This window comes from Oncorhynchus clarkii, chromosome 14, assembly GCF_045791955.1.
Source record: "Oncorhynchus clarkii lewisi isolate Uvic-CL-2024 chromosome 14, UVic_Ocla_1.0, whole genome shotgun sequence".
Lineage (NCBI taxonomy): Eukaryota > Metazoa > Chordata > Actinopteri > Salmoniformes > Salmonidae > Oncorhynchus > Oncorhynchus clarkii.
Window position 1 is genome coordinate 2,668,859 of NC_092160.1, and position 20,711 is coordinate 2,689,569.

The window sequence follows — 20,711 nt, forward strand, 5'->3', positions numbered from 1 at the left end:
GCCCATGGTGATCTTAGGCTTGTGTGCGGCTGCTCGTCCATGGAAACCCACTTCATGAAGCTCCTGACGAACAGTTCTTGTGCTGACGTTGCTTCCAGAGGCAGTTTGGAACTCGGTAGTGAGCGCTACAGATGATTCTTACGCGCTACGCACTTGTTGCTCCTAGACATTTTCCACTTCACAATAACAGTGCTTACAGTTGACCGGGGCAGCTCTAGCAGGTCAAAAATTGGACAAAATGACTTGTTGGAAAGGTGGCATCCTATAACGATGTCAAAGTGAAAGTCATTGAGCTCTTCAGTAAGGCCATTCTAATGTTTGTCTATGAGGATTGCATGGCTGTGTGCTCGATTTTATACACCTGCCAGCAACAGGTGTGGCTGAAATAGACAAATCCACAAATTTGAAGGGGTGTCCACATACTTTTGTGTATATATTGTATCTGTGACCAACAGACCCATATCTGTATTGCCAGTCATGTGAAATCTATACATTACGGCCTAATAAATGTATTTAAATTGACTGATTTCCTTATATGAACTGTAAGTCAGTCAAATCATTGAAATTGTTTCATGTTGCATTTATATATTTGTTCAGTGAAGTTGACAATGTTTTAGATGGGCTGTGGTTTTAGAGGGAGTTTGGGATGGAATTTGGAGTGTATGTGTAAGTGTGTGTGTGTGTGTAGGGCCGTAAGTACATATGAGGACACTGAAAAAGAAAATATAATAAACTAAATATTGCTCCCAGCGTTGTACAAATCGTTCATATTCTTGATCTGACTGAGTTCTAATTTCGCCTTTTTCCGAACAAGTGGAAACATGAAAAGTGGTTTGTTCATTATGTTCACAAGGTCACAAGGCCCTCTCATGGCACATCCCGAGAGGTTGAAACATGAGGTAATTTTAAAACCGTGCTGCGACTCCTGTTGTGTCTACAGACACCCCCCCCCCTCAAAAAAAATGTAGTTTATAGAAAGTATTCAGACCCCTTGATGTTTTCTACATTGTTACTTTACAGCCTTATTCTAAAAATTATTCAATTGTTTTTTTCCCTCATCAATCTACATACAATACCCCATAATGACATATCAAAAACAGGTTTTTATCCATTTTTCCAAATGTATATTTTTTTTTAATCACATTTACATAAGTACTTACTGTAGTGCGATTACAGCCTCGAGTCTTCTTGGGTATGAAGCTACAAGCTTGGCGCAACTGTATTTGGGGAGCTTCTCCAGTTCTTCTCTGCAGATCCTCTCAAGCTCTGTCAGGTTGGATGGGGAGCGTTGCTGCACAGCTATTTTCAGGTGTCTCCAGAGATGTTTGATCGGGTTCAAGTCCGGGCTCTGGCTGGGCCACTCAAGGACATTCAGAGACTTGTCCCGAAGCCTCTCCTGCATTGTCTTGGCTGTGTGCTTAGGGTCGTTGTCCTGTTGAAAGGGGAACCTTCGCCCCAGTCTGAGGTCCTGAGCGCTCTGGAGCAGGTTTTCATCAAGGATCTCTCTGTACTTTGCTCCGTTCATCTTTCCCTTGATCCTGACTAGTCTCCCAGTCCATAACGCTGAAAAGCATCCCCCACAGCATGATGCTGTCACCACCATGCTTTACCATATTGACGGTGGCAGGTTTCCTCCAGACTTAACACTAGGCATTCAGGCCAAAGAGTTCAATCTGGGTTTTATCAGACCAGAGAATCTTGTTTCTCATGGCCAGAGTTCTTTACAGAAGGTGCCTTTTGGCAAACTCCAAGCGGGCAATAATGTCCCTTTTATTGAGCAGTGGCTTCCGTCTGGCCACTCTTCGATAAAGGCCTGAAGTGCTGCAGAGATAGTTGTCCTTATGGAAGGTTCTCCCATCTCCACAGGAGAACTCTGGCGCTCTGTCAGAGTGATCAGTGGGTTCTTGGTCACCTCCCTGACCAATGCCCTTCTCCCCTGATTGCTCAGTTTGACCGGGCGGCCAGCTCTAGGAAGAGCCTTGTTGGTTCCCAACTTCTTCCATTTAAGAATGCTGGAGGCCACTGTTCTTGGGGACCTTCAATGCAACAAAGCAACAAACAACAAAGCAGACAACATTGCTCAATGGGTAGATTTTGCTTCGCAAGCTGCCAACACAAACACACTTGGCACAGTGTCCTTTACTCCCACTTGCTGTGCAGTAAAGGTGAAGTAGCTAGATAGTGTAGCCAATATCAGGCCTGGGTGACAACTAAAGCACACTTATTGTAGTGATGTTCACAGAAAATCAAATCAAATTTTATTGGTCACATACACATGGTTAGCAGATGTTATTGCGAGTGTAGCGAAATGCTTGTGCTTCTCGTTCCAACAGTGCAGCAATATCTAACATGTAATCTAACAATTCCACAACAACTACCTAATAGACACACATCTAAGTAAAGGAATGGAATAAGTGTATATACATATTTCTTTTTAAATTAAAAGGATTTCACCTTTATTTAACCAGGTAGGCCAGTTGAGAACAAGTTCTCATTTACAACTGTGACCTGGCCAAGATAAAGCAAAGCAGTGCGACACAAACAACAACACAGAGTTACACATGGAATAAACAAACGTACAGTCAATAACACAATAGAACAAGTCTATGTATAGTGTGTGCAAATGGGGTAAGATAAGGGAGGTAAGGCAATAAATAGGCCAAAGTGGCGAAATAATTACAATTGAGCAATTAAACACTGGAGTGATAGATGTGCAGAAGATGAATGTGCAAGTAGAGATACTAGAGTGCAAAGGAGCAAAAAAAGAAATAACAGTATGGGGAGGAGGTAGTTGGATGGGCTATGTACAGGAGCAGTGATCTGTGAGCTGCTCTGACCGCTGGTGCTTAAAGTTAGAGAGGGAGATATGAGTCTCCAGCTTCATTGATTTTTGCAATTCGTTCCAGTCATTGGCATCAGAGAACTGGAAGGAAAGGTGGCCAAAGTAGGAATTGGCTTTGGGGGTGACCAGTGAAATATACCTGCTGGAGCGCGTGCTACGGGTGGGTGCCTCTATGGTGAACAGTGAGCTGAGATAAGGTGGGACTTAACCTAGCAAAGACTTATAGATGACCTGGAGCCAGTGGGTTTGGCGATGAATATGAAGCGAGGGCCAGCCAACGAGAGCATACAGGTCGCAGTGGTGAGTAGTATATGGGGCTTTGGTGACAGAACGGATGTCACTGTGATAGACTGCATCCAATTTGCTGAGTAGAGTGGGCTATTATGTAAACGATATCGCTGAAGTCAAGGATCGGCAGGATAGTCAGTTTTACGAGGGTATGTTTGACAACATGAGTGAAGGATGCTTTGTTGTGAAATAGGAAGCCGATTCTAGATTTAATTTTGGATTGGGGATGCTTAATGTGAGTCTGGAAGGAGAGTTTACAGTCTAACCAGGCACCTAGGTATTTGTAGTTGTCCACATATTCTAAGTCAGAATAGTGATGCTGGACGGGCGGGCAGGTGCGGGCAGCGATCGGTTGAAGAGCATGCATTTAGTTTTACTTGCATTTAAGAGCAGTTGGAGGCCACGGAAGGAGAGTTGTATGGCATTGAAGCTTGTCTGGAGGTTAGTTATTAACACAGTGTCCAAAGAAGGGCCAGAAGTATACAGAATTGTGTGCGTAGAGGTGGATCAGAAAATCACCAGCAGCAAGAGCGACATCATTGATATATACAGAGAAAAGAGTCAGCCCGAGAATTGAACCCTGTGGCACCCCCATAGAGACTGCCAGAGATCGGGACAACAGGCCCTCCGATTTGACACACTGAACTCTGTCTGAGAAGTAGTTGGTGTACCAGGCGAGGCAGTCATTTGAGAAAGCAAGGCTGTTGAGTCTGCCGATATGAATGTGGGGATTGACAGAGTCGAAAGCCTTGGCCAGGTTGATGAATACAGCTGCCTAGTATTGTCTCTTATCGATGGCGGTTATGATATTGTTTAGGACCTTGAGCGTGGCTGAGGTGCACCCATGACCAGCTCGGAAACCAGATTGCATAGCGGAGAAGGTACGGTGGGATTCGAAATGGTCGGTGATCTGTTTGTTAACTTGGCTTTTGAAGACCTTAGAAAGGCAGGATAGGATAGATATAGGTCTGTAACAGTTTGGGTCTAGAGTGTCTCCCCCTTTGAAGAGGGGGATGACCGCAGCAGCTTTCCAATCTTTGGGGATCTCAGACGATACGAAAGAGAGGTTGAACAGGCTAGTAATAGGCATTGCAACAATTGCATAAATATATGGATGAGCAATGACAAAGTGGCATAGGCAACAAAAATGAAATGCATTTCACTTCATTAGAACCATGAAATGAGATTCTCAAAGCTTAAAAGAACCGTTTAAAACTGAATGACTATCTACGTTGCCTAGTACTCTCCTAGAACACAGAATGTCCTCGTATTGATGGTATAAAATACAGTATATGCATATGAGATGAATAATGCAAAATATGTAAACATTATTAAAGTGGCATTATTAAAGTGACCAGTGATTTCAAGTCTGTATATAGGCAGCAGCCTCTCTGTGTTAGTGATGGCTGTTTAACAGACTGATGGCCTTGAGATAGAAGCTGTTTTTCAGTCTCTTGGTCCCAGCTTTGATGCACCTGTACTGACTTCTCGTTCTGGATGATAGTGGGGTGAACAGGCAGTGGCTCGGGTGGTTGTTGTCCTTGATGATCTTTTTGGCCTTCCTGTGAGATCAGGTGCTGTAGGTGTGCTGGAGGGCAGGTAGTTTGCCCCCGGTGATGCGTTGTGCAGACCTCACTACCCTCTGGAGAGCCTTGCAGTTGCGGGCAGTGCAGTTTCCGTATCAAGTGGTGATACAGCCCGACAGGATGCTCTCAATTGTGCATCTGTAAAAGTTTGTGAGGGTTTTAGATGACAAGCCATATTTCTTCAGCCTCCTGAGGTTGAAGAGGTGCTGTTGCGCCTGCTCCACACTGTCTGTGTGAGTGGACCATTTCAGTTTCCACTTTCTCCACCGCTGTCCTGTCGATGTAGATAGGGGGGTGCTCCCTCTGCTGTTTCCTGAAGTCCACTATCAAGTCCTTTGTTTTGTTGACGTTGAGTGAGAGGTTGTTTTGCTGACACCACACTGACACCTCCCTGTAGGCTGTCTCGTAATTGTTGGTAATCAAGCCTACTACTGTTGTGTCGTCTGCAAACTTGATGATTGAGTTGGAGGAGTGCATGGCCAAGCGGTCATGGGTGAACAGGGAATACAGGAGGGGGCTGAGAACGCACCCTTTTGGGGCCCCAGTGTTGAGGATCAGCGAAGTGGAGATGTTGTTTCGTACCTTCACCACTTGGGAGCGGCCAGTCAGGAAGTCCAGGACCCAATTCCACATGGCGGGGTTGCAACCCAGGGCCTCAAGCTTAATGATGAGCTTGGAGGGTACTATGGTGTTGAATGCTGAGCTATAGGAAGTGAACAACATTCTTACATAGATATTCCTCTTGTCCAGATGGGATAGGGCAGTGTGCAGTGTTATGGCGATTGCATCGTTTGTGAACCTATTGGGGTGGTAAGTAAATTTTAAGTGGGTCTAGGGTGACAGGTAAGGTGGAAGTGATTTGATCCTTGACTAGCCTCTCAAAGCACTTCATAATGACAGAAGTGAGTGCTATGTGGCGATAGTCATTTAGTTCAGGTACCTTTGCCTTCTTGCGTACAGGAACAATGGTGGTGGCCTTCTTGAAGCGTTGGGGACAGCAGACTGGGATAGGGAGAGATTGAATATATCCATAAACACACCAGCCAGCTGGTCTGCGCATGCTCTGAGTACGCGGCTAGGGATGCCGTCAAGACCGGTATGAAAAAAAGTCCCAACTTCGGCAGATAAGTTTCAAATTCTAACTCAAGTTTCTAGCCACAAACATAAACTAGCTGGAAAGGGCGCATCAGGTCAACTGACTGAACCGAATACATTGGTCTCAATTCTATTCTCGCTGTGCGACATACGTCATCAGTTTGGGCACCAGGCATGTCCGTATAACCTCTGTGTGCTCCATTGATGTCTGTTTGTGCGGAGCTTGATTAATCATGCCTAGGAATACAAACGTGAACGCTTTGTATTTTGAGAAAATAGATATTATGTAAAGAGTTTATGATTTTATGCAAAACATCATTACAACTGACTGAACATTCGCTGATGCCATGTGGCAGTGTGAATCATTTATCATATTTTCCCCCTTTCAGGGGTATGCCATTACAATTGTACAGATAATAGGCTATGTGTTTGTAGATCAACTGAGGTGAATGAACCTACAGCAGCCAAGGTGATAATGGCTGGGGTAATTTTTGCATGTTTTTGCTGTTCTCCAAATAGCATTTTCTGAACTGTTTTAGTTGTATAGAAATGCAGTAAATGAGCTACAACTTTCAGAAAATCCCCTGCCCCCTTTCCGGGCCTCATTTAAACTCAAACCCTTGTTACGTGTGTGTGTGTGTGTGTGTGTGTGTGTGTGTGTGTGTGTGTGCGCGCGCGCCTGCATGAGCCATGTGTGCGTGCGTGTGCTTTCCTCAGTCCTCTCAAATAAACGCTGACCAGTATGTTGCTGTCCTTCCTTCCTTGTCATTCCAGGTATGCCCCTCAGTCTGGACTGTAAGGCCTTCTTCGGCTACAGCGGGGAGTCCAGACCTATCATCTACTGGATGAAAGGGGAGAAGTTTGTGGAGGAGCTGGCAGGCCACATTAAAGAAAGTGAAGTCAGGTACTGTATCTATCACTGCAAACTTTTCCTGTTTTTATTTTTCTGATGGTGGACATTGTAGTTTCTGCTTACATACAGATACTAGAGTGGATGTGACTGACAGTGTTACTTGTAGGAAGAAAAAAAAACATCCTCCCCAATATTATCCCCTTTAGGTCTGTGGAGTAATGTCTTGTGGGTGTGAAACATCATCAGGAGTCATTAGGAGTGTGATGTGCCAGAGGCCACATCCTGTGCTGTCCAGTGTGTGGTATTAACTATGACTGACAGCTTATAATACCTCCATCGGCAGGGGGGAGTTCTGCTTCAATATCAGCCCCAGGATTTGTACTACAGTCTAAAGGGGCAGAAGCAAAATCTTCACTCGTACAATGAGAAATCATGTAAAATTAATTTAACAAAAGCAGACTGCTACCATTGAAAGTGGTACGAGTGAGAGCTCCTCCTCTTGTTGGAAACGTTGATCTCCACAAAGAGAAGGAAGCTAGTAATTACCACATAAAGCTGTCGTGTAAATTGAACCAATACTACTAAATGACAAATAAAAGTCTCTCAACTCCCCAGCCTGGAGTAGAGAGATGCATTTCAGAGTCATAAAGTACACAATGGATTTCAAAACAACTGAACTGACTCCTCCACACCAGAGCCCACCTCTACAATTAGACATCTGCTATCTAACGTTACTCCTGGCTCCCGCTCCTATCAACATCCAGTGTCTTCTCCCTGGACTGGCTAGGAACAATGCCTGTAACTGCCACCACACACGACCAAAACAAAACCAACCAATTTTTCTCTCTTACTAACCAAACGAGGCTGGATGTCTACAGCTGTACAGATGAGAGCGGGAAGATACTGAAATTAATTATGAAAAGCAGATAAAAGCACTTGAATGGTCAAAGGGGGTTGAGACAGAGGAGATACAGTGAAGAGTTATAATTTGTTGACAGGCAGACTGTAATTTTCCGTCTGCCTCAATATTGGTGAACGGCCAAGAATTATGACTAAGAAGGGAGAGTAGGAAAGGCTGCTTATTTAAGAGGGTCTAATAAACCCCAAGAACAAAGGCTGTGCCAGTTTTCAGGATAAATATGTTTGGGAATTCATACAAAGAAGTCCGGGTCAGGTTAGTGCAGTAAAATGCTCTGACCCAGTTTCTTTCAGCGCTCCTGGTGTACCAATGCAATCTGAGACAGAGGGAGAGAGAGAGAGAGTGTGCATGTGTGTGTTTCGTGTGTGCGTGTGCGCGCGCGGGCATGCACGTGTGTCTCTGTCTGTCTTTGTCTGCACGTGTGTGCCTGTGTGCTCGTGGGTGTTTGTGAGGATGTGCGTAAACGTATGCGTGTGTCCGACTGTGAATATTCTGGAGAGTTTTAGCAAGTGGCTTGTCATTCAGAATGACCTCTCACACTGCACAAATCGCCTGTCAGAGCCGAGCATCACATCAGTCGTTCCCACTGACACTGCAAAGAGCTGCTCTGTATTTTGGGGTGGAGGAGTTGAAGTGCTCCTGTGGGGGAGAGTTTTTTTTAACGCCGCAGACTGACCATGTCTCCTCTGCTCCGGTTTTGTTTTCCTCCAGCCAAGCGGAGGAACACTGCCAGGCAGCAGGCTCACTAACACCACCACTAATTACACCATCGCCTCCTTTCCCCCACTAGAAGCACGTCCTCCTTCCTAACATAGATGTACAGGTTCGGATGCCGCAGTGTCGCCCACATGGCCCCTGTCCCTCACTCCCCCATCCCTCCCTCACTCCCCCGTACCTCCCTCCTCCCTGAGCCGTGACAGCTCAGCCCCCGCACTGCCGAGACACATCAATCTGCTGGCAATGGGCCATGGATTTGGCCCGAGACGGGGATTACCACGAATAACCCCCGTTCGCCATCCTGCGGACCGGCAGCACCACAAGTCAATCCAAGCCTGACAGACCCTCCAACCTCCCCTCTGCACAGCAAGCAAGTTTCCATAGAACGCCCCATCAGCCAGGCCTGGGCCGTCAGGCCGCCAGCCTCCCAGCTCTCCCCTGGATAAACATACAAGACCACGTGACACAGGCCAACCCAGGCTGCGAGATGAGGCTAGAAAGGGTGAGGGGTGGGAGGGTGAAGCATAAGGATACGCACATACATACATACATACATACAGTTGAAGTCGGAAGTTTACATACACTTAGGTTGGAGTCATTAAAACTTGTTTTTCAACCACTACACAAATTTCTTGTTAACAAACCATAGTTTTGGCAAGTCGGTTAGGACATCTACTTTGTGCATGACACAAGTAATTGTTCCAACAATTGTTTACAGACAGATTATTTCACTTATATTTCACTGTATCACAATTCCAGTTTACATTCACTAAGTTGACATTGCCTTTAAACAACTGAACAGAACTGAAAAAGTGTGTACGAGCAAGGAGGCCTACAAACCTGACTCAGTTACACCAGCTCTGTCAGGAGGAATGGGCCAACATTCACCCAACTTATTGTGGGAAGCTTGTGGAATGCTACCCAAAACTTTTGACCAAAGTTAAACAATTTAAAGGCAATGCTACCAAATACTAATTGAGTGTATGTAAACGTCTGAACCACTGGGAATGTGATGAAAGAAATAAAAGCTGAAATAAATCATTCTCTCTACTATTATTCTGACATTTCACATTCTTACAATAAAGTGGTGATCCTAACTGACCTATGAAATTGAATTTTTACTAGGATTAAATGTCAAGAATTGTGAAAAACGTAGTTTAAATGTATGTGGACCCCTGCTTTTCGAACATCTCATTCCAAAATCATGGGCAAAATCATATGGAGTTGGTCCACCCTTTGCTGCTTCTGGGAAGACTTTTCATCAAATGTTGGAACATTGCTGTGGGGACTTACATTCAGCCACAATAGCATTAGTGAGGTCGGGGGCTGATGTTGGGCGATTAGGCCTGGCTCGCAATTCATCCCAAAGGTGTTCGATGGATTTGAGATCAGGGCTCTGTGCAGGCCAGTCAAGTTCTTTTACACCGATCTCGACAAACCATTTCTTTATGGACCTTGCTTTGTGCACGGGAGTATTGTCATGCTAAAACAGGAAAGGGCCTTCCCCAAACTGTTGCACAAAGTTGGAAGCACAGAATCGTCTATAATGTCATTGTATGCTGTAGCGTTAAGATGTACCTTCACTGGAACTAAGGGACCTAGACCGAACTATGAAAAACAGCCCAAGACCATTATTCCTCCTCCAACAAACTTTACAGTTGGCACTATGCATTCGGGCAGGTAGCGTTCTCCTGGCATCTGCCAAACCCATATTCAGCCATCGGACTGCCACCTGGTGAAGCGTGATTCATCACTCCAGAGAACGTGTCTCCACTGCTCCAATGGCATGAGCTTTACACCATTCCAGCCGATGCTTGGCATTGTGCATGGTGATCTTAGGCTTGTGTGCGCCTGCTCGGCCATGGAAACCCATTTCATAAAGCTCCTTACTAACAGTTCTAGTGCTGACGTTGCTCCCAGAGGCAGTTTGGAACTCGGTAGTGAGTGTTGCAACCGAGGACAGACAATTTTTATGTGCTTCAGCACTTGGCGGTCCCGTTCTGTGAGCTTGAGTGGCCTACCACTTCGCGGCTGAGCCGTTGTTACTCCTAGAGGATTTCACTTCACAATAACAGCACTAGTGTGTGTATATGTACACATATACACAGACCGCATGCTCGCTGGCATCTGCATGGTGTGTGTGTGTGTGTGTGTGTGTGTGTGTGTGTGGTGTGTGTGGGTGTGGGTGGGTGGGTGGGTGGGTGGGTGTGTGGGTGTGTGTGTGTGTGCTCTCCAGCTCCACTCTAATGGCAAAAGTCAACAGCAGGACTCCGGGGCAGAATCTATGCCTAACAAGGATGACCTCAGTGCTGAACTCTTGTTAGCTGCATTGTGGAACCAGGGCCTGGCTCTGAAAACAGCCACTATGCGAGACGTATCTCTGTCCCCCACTATCTACCTAAGTAGGATCTTCTATGCTCCGGGCTATGGCACCACCCCTGAGGTCTGTCTCTCTCTCGTCCTCCTCCTCCTCTACACAGGGTGTTGAAGGAGTATCTAGGGGAGAAAGAGGTGGAGCTGTCCCTAACCTTTGATGCGGTGGAGGAGACGGACCTGGGCAACTACACCTGCTTTGTGGAGAACCATATCGGGCGGAGGAGTGGCAGCGCCATCCTGCAGAAGAAAGGTATGCTTGGCCTCAAAACTGCTGCTTCTGCCTAAGCTGCTGCTATGACAGCAACACTTTAGGCTAACAGATTATGGGTAATGTCTCCCTGGGGAGGGGTGCGGCGGTGCAACGTCAGGCCTCAGCGCCATCCCACCTCCCTCGCCATCCCCTCCTGGAGGGGGGTGTCCCGCTGTGTCTCTTCTAATGGGACAGGTGATTAAAGCCACAACTAATGACGACCTTCCTTCTTCTGGTTCTGTCCTTCCAGAGGAGTGGTTAAGTAGAGGAGGGTAAACACCCAAGGATCACTGAGAGACACTGACAGTGTCCCTCTCTCTATCTCTGTCTTTATCTGCCTTTATATCTCTGTCCTTATCTGCCTTTCTATCTCTCTTTTCCTATTTTTCTGCATTTCTCACCCCCCCCCCCTCGCTCTCCTTTTCCCTCTCCCGCTCTTGCTCTCTCCCTCTCTTTCTCACTCTCTCCCTTCCTTCTTCCCTCCCCCTTTTTCTTTCTCTCTGCCCCCACTTTCTCCCTCCCTCCCTCTCTTTCTCTGATTATGCGTAGGGAGGAGCACAACCTCTGACTCATGCTAAGCAGTTCATTTAGTTCAGACTCAGCCTAAGATTGGTCAGAGGAGACAGGGGGTACCATTGTCACATAGTATTCGTGCAAGTAACAGTCAATTAGGGGTGAGAGCATTATCTCCGTTTCCCATTTGGGCAGTGACTAATTAAAACCCCATTTCCTCCTGCCAAATTTGTCTAATAATACTGTGTCATTCTATATCATTCAATGAGGGTAAAGGTAAGGAACCTGGCTAAACTGAGATGTATACTTGGAGAAATACATTTAGGAAGCGATTGTATGGAGATGAATGTTGCTAGGTAGGTAGTGAAAACCATGAGTACTGAAAGAGCATGAGTTTGCAGACAGCAGACTTTGATCCCCGTTTCTCTTTGTCTTGGAAAGGCAGATATGCTTGAGTCACAGCTTTATAAGTGCATTGTAAACTAGATTTTGTCTGAGAGCAAATGTATGTTTCATAGCCTCAGCACAATGAAAACTACAACTGTGAATTGTCTGCTTCGTATGCACCAACATAGTATTGTAGCAGGTCACAAAAGGGCAAAATTAGTCTAATGGAATCAAATATAATACTTATGTATTTTATGTTACAATATTGCATGAAAGATTCATCCCAAATGCCCTCCTAACCTCCCAAAGAGCTGAGTCATCATCTCAAGGCATTGTTGTGGCTTAAGTGTCTCGTTTCACAAGGAAAACAATTCATTCAAAAATGTATTTCAGACCCTCGAGCACATTCATATAGCCATGAATGAGGAAAACAGCGTAATTTGTACCTATTAACTTTAGGTTCGTCAGCATACAGTGTACTGTATAATTTTGATAGCCATTAAAATTGAGGAAAATATGTAAACAAATAGCATGTAGGGCAGCACAGACTAGATCAGACAAGTAGATCAGTGTTGGGGGGAAAAAATGCATCCAAATATTTGGTCCATAAATATTTAATTCCCCATAAAACATGAGAAATCCTTACCGCTCCAGTTTTGAAATATTGCTCAGCAAATGAGTGTCATGAATATTCAGTATTTAAGTATTAGTAGGAAGTACAGAACTGTACTATTACTTTGGATATCAGTTTAGTTCAGTTCAGGTTTCTCCATGAGAAGGAATGAGTGGTCCTGTGTTCTACACTGTCTGGTCTTGGAGTGAGGCTACAGAGACCTCTACTGGCCACTGCTCACTGGGCTAAACACTAATCATCACGGCCCATAGAACACATGACAGAACACATGCAACATAATGGAGGAGCACATTATAATCAAGCATAAACATTGAGGGCTCTACTCACAGTATTGATCTGTATTGTATACGTGTGGGATGTTAGAGTAATGCTTATAGTGAATGGCATGGAACCTCCTTGTATTGTTCAACTGCAGCTGAATTGTGGTTTCACAGGGATGACTACAGGGCCCCTGTTCATAAAGCATCTCAGAGTAGGAGCGCTGATCTAGGATCAGTTTAGCCTATAGATCCTATATCAACACTTCTGCTCTGAGATGCTGTATGAATACAGGCCCATATTGCTGAAGTGGTTTAGCTCAATAGGACATATACCTGTTTTGATAAAAACAGAATGTATAAGGAAATGGCACGCCGACCCATCATCCCTCTCTTCTTAAAGGTTTTATGATTTCACAGATGAGTGCGTTCACACACCAACCTACCAAGTACCCCAGTGCTGTGTGTCAGTGACGAGTGGCCCGACAGATAGTGTAATGTCTGACAGATGCAGGATGAGAAATTATGCTGCTATCATCTGGAGTGACTGCAGCTAAGATTTATGGCTCATATTTGGTGAATGGCAGCAGAGCAAACATGAACGATTATAGCTAGTTTTGCACCCCCTCGGCCCCCTTTCATACACACGTACGCACGCACACACCTTCAATATTGCGTGTGAAAGCATAGAACGAAGAAATGTTCTCATATCTCTGTCTTTCTGCTGTGTTTCTCATAAAGAATATATATGACAGTTCAATTGAACTCAATTCAGATGAATGCTTGGTTCTTCATGCAGTATTTCCTCACAGAACACTTGGAAATGACTTAATTGAACCCTATAGGCCCCCAAGAACTGTGAACGTAAGCTTCTGTTGACATTGCAACGAAAACACTCTTTAGTAGAAAGATACAGAGGAATTGTGGTAGGGGAAAATGTCTTGAGTAATGTTAGTATGTTCTGGCAGTAAGTGTCTTATTTCTCTGTTTCTCCTCAGACTCTTCATATATCGCTCTCTGTATGTTTATATTTGTTCTCTACCAGACATGTATCATATCTATCTTTCTGTTCTGTCTCTATCTCCTGTACCAGACATGTACAGGCTAGAGCTGGCTGGTGGACTAGGGGCCATCCTGCTTCTTCTGGGCTTCTTCACGGCCATCTACAAGTGCTACAATGTGGAGATCATGCTCTGCTACCGGAGGCACTTTGGGAGCGACGAGACAGAGGACGGTGAGTGTATGTCACCTGGGGCTGGGCTGGGTGTGTCCTACGCGACCAGTTCTGGGCCTATAGCCCACCCAGTGAGATTCTCAGAGCAGGAAAAAGGTCAGTCACAGCTCTCAGCGCCCCCGGAGACTGTAACAAAAGCGGTATTCTCACCATATTAAGGATTCATGCGAGAGAAAAAAGTATCTGTTTGAAATTCATGAGAACTAGAGCTGATGCTCCTTATTTTAGTGACACAGAATTACTTACCATTCTGGCCACTTATCCCATAGTTGTCTGTATCCACACTTCTTTGTTTTAGGATTTAAGTTTCACATTTATATGACATGGTTGTCACTTTCTAGGATAGATCCCCTTGCTATACATTCACAATAGAGACATACAGCATTTTTGTTGTTAAACAACTATGTCATGTCATACTCATATTCATCTAGAATTCTCATTTGGTAACAGAAAACTGTCTCTTTGTCTTTGTCTCTTCACCCACAGACAACAAGGAGTATGATGCATATTTGTCCTACACCAAAGTGGAGCTGGATTCGATGAACAGGGGCTCCAGTGAAGAGGAGCAGTTTGCTCTGGAGATCCTCCCAGATGTTCTGGAGAAACACTACGGATACAAGCTCTTCATCCCCGACCGGGACCTCATCCCTAGCAGTCACAGCAGTGAGTGATCCCTCCCATCCCTTTCGTCCCCCCCCCACCATCTATATCCCTCATGGGAGGGCATCTCTTTGTGATCTAGGTCTACCTCCATCCATCTCGCTCTCTTTCACTCTCTTCCTTCCTCCCTCCCTCTATCTATCCATCCACCCATCCCTCCCTCTCTCCATCTCCACAACTCTGTCCCCAGTGGGAAGGCTTCCACCCACTGCCCAGAATTCATTTGACTGTCAAGAAGAATCAAGACAGACGCACATCTTAATCTCCTTTGCCGTGGCTGTATTTGTTCTGTCATCGCCAATATAAGGGTGGTGTGTGTTGTGGTGTGCTTTGAGGGCCTGCATATACTGTGTTATCTGTCGATGATGGATCTCCCATCTCCACAAGGCAGCTACTGTACCGTTTATTGGTGTTGGCATCTTATTTGGGAGTGTAATTGGTGTAAAATAGTTACATGTATGGTAAAAGCAGCGAGGAACTGTAATTCAGCAACTGTATGTATGGTTTACCAGTACATTACATAAGCTTGATGTACAGTGCATTCGGAAAGTATTCGGACCCCTTGACTTTTCCACATTTTGTTACGTTACAGCCTTATTCTAAAATGTATTAAATCGTTTTCCTCCCTCATCAATCAGCGCACAATACTCTGCGCACCATAATGAGATTTTTAGAAATGTTTCCAAATGTATCTTTAAAAAAATACACAAGTACTCAGTACTTTGTTGAAGCACCTTTGGCAGCAATTACAGCCTCGAGTCTTATTGGGTATGACGCTACATGCTTGGCACACCTGTATTTGGGGGGTTTCTCCCATTCTTCTCTGCAGATCCTCTCAAGCTCTGTCTGGTTGGATGAGGAGCGTCGCTGCACCGCTATTTTCAGGTCTCTCCAGAGATGTTCGGTAGGGTTCAAGTCCGGACTCTGGCCGGGCGACTCAACGACATTCAGAGACTTGTCCTGAAGCCAGTCCTGCGTTGTCTTGGCTGTGGTTTGGGTCGTTGTCCTGTTGGAAGGTGAACGTTCACCCCAGTCTGAGGTCCTGAGCGCTCTGGAGCAGGTTTTCATCAAGGATCTCTCTGTACTTTGCGCCGTTCATCTTTCCCTCGATCCTGACTAGTCTCCTAGTCCATGACGCTGAAAAGCATCCCCCACAGCATGATGCTGCCACAACCATGCTTCGCCGTAGGGATGGTGCCAGGTTTCCTCCAGACCTGACGCTTGGCATTCAGGCCAAAGAGTTCAATCTTGGTTTCATCAGACCAGATAATCTTGTTTCTCATGGTCTGAGAGTGCTTTAGGTACCTTTTGGAAAACTGTGCCTTTTACTGAGGACTGGCTTCCGTCTGTCCACCCTACCATAAAGGCCTGATTGATTGAGTGGAAGTTTTCCCATCTCCACAGAGGAACCATCGGGTTCTTGGTCATCTCCCTAACCAAGGCCCTTCTCCTCCGATTGCTTAGTTTGGCCGGGCAGCCAGCTCTATGAAGAGTCCGGGTGGGTCCAAACTTCTTCCATTTAAGAATGAGGGAGGCCACTGTGTTCTTGGGGACCTTCAATGCTGCAGATAGTTTTTCGTACCCTTCCTCAGATCTGTGCCTCGACACAATCCTGCCTTCGGAGCTCTATGGACAATTCCTTCGACCTCATGGCTTGGTGTTTGCTCTGACATGCACTGTCAACTGTGGGACCTTACATCGACAGGTGTGTGCCTTTCCAAATCATGTCCAATCAATTAAATTTACCACCGGTGGACTCCAATCAAGTTGTAGAAACATCTGAAGGATGATCAATGGAAACAGGATGCACCTATGTAAATAAAGAATTTTTATTTTATTATTATAGTTTTTTATTTTTAATACTTTCGCACAAATTTCCAAAAACCTGTTTTCAATTTGTCATTATAGGGTATTGTGTGTAGATTGATTAGGGTGGAAAATGTATTTAAATCATTTTCGAATAAGGCTGTAACTTAACAAAATGTGGATGAAGTCAAGGGGTCTGAATACTTTCCGACTCCACTGTATGTCAATTCATCTTGTTATACTTTATACACACAGCCAAAGGTGCATGCACACGAGCACACTCACATCTCTCCACCTATGGCATTTTGCCCCATACAAAAAATTATTACATTATATTAAATTATATTCCCACCTTGCACTACAAATATATTGCAAACTAATGTCCATTCCTTGCATAATTTAACATGCAGTGAATTCAAAATATATCAAAAACTCCTTAGGCTGGTCAAAGCCATGCTTACATAAATAAACTGCTTTCTAAGTGTGTTTGCTCGCTGGCACACCATGGGGCTCAGTAGGGTGTATTGATAGTGCTGCATAGGTAATGAATTATAGAGAAGTGTTCAGTTCCTTGAGAGGCAGGCTGCCATCATTAGTACCAACGCACTTACAGATCAGGCCAACACGACCAAATAACAACGTGTTTAAATGCCTCATTTAGAGAGAGAGAGAGAGAGAGAGAGAGAGAGAGATATTAATTGATTTATGTAATCATCAGCATATGAAAAACGGGGAGAGACATTTTTTAAAATAGCACTCTAGCTCAGTCCCGCCCATACAAATTGTACTATTTATGCACAGCAAATTGACCGTGAAATTGCAATGTGTTGTTGCTCTTCCATCATTAATTTGGTTAGGAACTGGCAAGAAATGAAAGGAAGAGCATTTCAAATCAAATCCACCAACATCGCAAGGTTAACATATTTATACATATTTCATTGCCAATTAAACATCTGAATGTCTATTAAATTAATATCAATGGATGTTAATGTAACATTGTAAAGATATGAATCTATCTGACCCTTTTTGAGCTCTCTCAGTATGGCGCCTCTGTATTCGCAGTCTGAACATTACCCCCAATCCATATTTATGGTTGAATCTATTAGGGATATGTCCATGAAAAACACAACATTATCTCAATATCCATACTAGACGAGACTTGGGGCCCTGCAGGAAAAACAACACATAACAAAGGGTTGAGCTGCTACCCCCGCTAAGTGTATCCTTTATTTAACATTGGCCTCATTATTTCTCCACTACATATTGCTAAAGTTTTATACACAAGTAAGGAGAAAGGATCTCATTTGCGAAGGCTTGCTTTGGTGCTCCCTGTGCTCAGAGTACTATTTTCAGGCGGCCGCTAATACCTCCATATTGAAAAAGGTCTGACACGCTATCTTTCATCATAAGCCAGAAAAAAAGGTTGATAGACAGTCTCAAGCTCCTTTAGCTCCGGTGCCACTGCCACATAATGTGTGTGGTAGATTACTTTGAACAAAGTCCCCCACACAGCACATTCTTCAGCTGAGGTCGCTGCCTCTTAATATGTGCGAGGGGAGATCCCATTCCCCCCATAAAAAAAAAGCATTTCTAAGTGAATAGCCTAATACAAGACAATCTTGTATATGTCATCTTTTCATGGTAAGCCACATCGATTAAGCTGCGTGGGTGTAGAGGATGATCATTCAAATGTAAATTGGGTCCGAGTAACATTTAGTTGGAATTACATCAGACTTAACTCACTCTTTAGACTAGATAATGCAATTGTGTGCTGCCTGAGGGGAAGTGTGGTGTTTTTTTTTAATAGCCTTCTATATTCAGGGGTTTATTCTTAAATACATGCTCCATTAACCACAGTCTGGATACTGTGCTGTGTAAAGGAAGTTGGAGATCTGGGCCCGTGACCACAAAGCGTTTCAGAGTAGGAGTGCTGATCTAGTATCAGTTTTACCATAGATCATAGTGAATAGGATTACATGGACAGATCCTGGATCAGCACTCCTACTTTAGGTTGCTTAGTTTGGCCCAACAATAAAAAGATGATGTATCAAGTGTTTTGTTTATTTTCATTTTTTCTTTCTCGTGATCTCTGTTATAATGCTATTATTGGGATTAGGCCTTATGTTGACGTTCATGCTAATCGTCGTACGTATAGGAATGTGCGTTTATAGTAGGATATGGAGGTGGGGTACAAGTCGTGTGGTGGCGCTGGTGCCTGGGGTGGTGTTGGGTGTCAGGAAGGAAGACTTGGGGTTTAAGGGTGTGGTGTGGTGTGTGGAGCAATGTGTGTGTAGCAGTGGGGTGGACGGTTGAGGTAGAGGAGTGCCAATGTGTGATGTGACACGTGCAGGTGTAAAAGACAGGGCCCCTGCGGGGGAAGGCAGGACACTCTGGACCATTACCCAGCCTGAGCCAGCCGTCCGCTTAGAGCTAATATGGTATTTACCTCTTTACATCTCTCTCTCTCTCTCTCTCTCTCTGTCTCTCTCTCACCCTTCAACTTCCTGTTTTCTATGACTCATAGCCACCCTCTATTTAGCAGTGTACATGTTTTGCCTGCTTTTCAACAGGCTAATGACATTGCTATTGGAATATGCTCACGTACAGGTTTAGGATTAATACGTCCGGGTAGTGAGAAGCCTATATTGACTGAAATTATGTTTTTTTAAAGTGTGGTGTTGTCCTGATGCTGTCTGTTTGGCGCTATAGTGGGAATAGTTATAGGGGGTGTAATGTGACATAGATCAGAGTGTTGGTTGCTTCTGTGTTTTGTAATGTCTCGGGGTGTTGTTTTAGACCTGCAGCTTCATGCTGCTGTTATCTCAATTCTAAATGGACAAATATGAATGTTTTTTTACATGCTATTCTTTGACATGCTCTCTCTTTCTTTCCCTTTCTCTGTATCATTCTGTATTTCTCCCTCTCTCTGTATCTCTGTTTCTTTCTTTCTTCCTCCCTCTCTCTCTCTCTCTCTCTCTCTCTCTCTCTCTCTCTCTCTCTCTCTCTCTCTCTCTGTTTCTGTTCTCTCCTCTCTCTCTCTCTCTCTCTCTCTCTCTCTCTCTCTCTCTCTCTCTCTCTCTCTCTCTCCCTGTCCCTATTTCTCTTTGTATGTCTCTCTCTCTCTCCAGTCTACATCGAGGACCTGGCGCGAAGTGTGGAGCAAAGCAGGCGGCTGATCATCGTGTTGACTCCTGAGTTTGTGGCCAAGCGTGGCTGGAGCATCTTCCAGCTGGAGACACGGCTCCACAGCATGCTGGTGACAGGGGAGATCAAGGTCATTATGATTGAGTGTGCTGACCTCAAGAGCGTCATCAACTACCAAGAGGTGGAGGCCCTGAAGAACACCATTAAAGTGCTCACCATCATCAAGTGGAGGGGCCCTAAGAGCAACGAGCTCAAGTCCAAGTTTTGGAAGCAGGTGATTTACGAGATGCCGGTAAAGAGGAAGGAGATGCTGTCTCGCCGGCAGGTGCTTGACTCCGGAGAGCAGGGCCTGTTCGGCGACCTGCAGACGGTCTCCACCATCGCCATGACGACCACGTCTGCCTCGCTGGCGCCCGCCCACCATGCCGAGATCCCAGACTTTAACCAGGCCGGCCACCCCCAGATGAGACACTACTGCACCCGTAGTTACGAGTATAAGATGCCCGGTTCCCCCTTGCAGATAGCCACCTTGAGTAACCGTCACATGTACTGCAATATCCCCATGACGCTGCTCAACGGACAGGTGAATCAGAACAACACGATGGGAAAGAGCAAGCAGGAGATACACTTGAACAGCACATTCGTCCCTCTATCTGGAAGGGAACTCACAAGTGATATCTGGTAGACTGATATTCAGCAACTGGCTTGATGGCACCATTTTTATTTATTTATTTGAGCTTTTTTTTATCTGCATGAAGACTCATTTAGACAAAACACTGATTTAAAAAAAATTTAAAAAAGACTGAACACAATCATTTCTCACGGACTACTTTCATTGGCGGTTAAATGTTTTATTTTTTTCCGTTCAGCCATAAGAAAAAAAGGGAAAAAAGGGAAAAAAAGGAGTTGCTCCAGTCATCATTTTCTTACTTGAAAAATGTCTCCTTTTCTGAGATAAGTAATACATTCAAAAACCTTGTTTTTAATGTTCAAGGTATTGTTATTATGTACAGTTTTCATATCTTCTATAAACATTCATGATGATTCCTTTGCGATGTTAATGGTGTATGAGTATGTGAGTGAATCCACATGAAATGATTCTGACCTGGGATACTTCATGGGAAAGGGGGACATTTCTCATTGCAGCACA

The 20,711-nt window shown here is 44.7% G+C and overlaps 1 protein-coding gene across 1 annotated transcript in view; it reads left to right on the forward strand.

Moving 5' to 3' along the window:
* LOC139366122 (X-linked interleukin-1 receptor accessory protein-like 2) overlaps positions 1-20,463 on the forward strand; it is a 315,764-nt gene extending 295,301 nt beyond the window's left edge. Inside the window, exons 7-11 of the mRNA XM_071103238.1 lie at positions 6,586-6,715; positions 10,781-10,926; positions 13,811-13,951; positions 14,438-14,614; positions 19,546-20,463. Coding sequence (XP_070959339.1) covers positions 6,586-6,715; positions 10,781-10,926; positions 13,811-13,951; positions 14,438-14,614; positions 19,546-20,246 — 1,295 coding nt within the window. The 3' untranslated portion in view covers positions 20,247-20,463. The remainder of the gene's footprint in view (positions 1-6,585; positions 6,716-10,780; positions 10,927-13,810; positions 13,952-14,437; positions 14,615-19,545) is intronic.
* Positions 20,464-20,711: the final 248 nt, after the last annotated feature.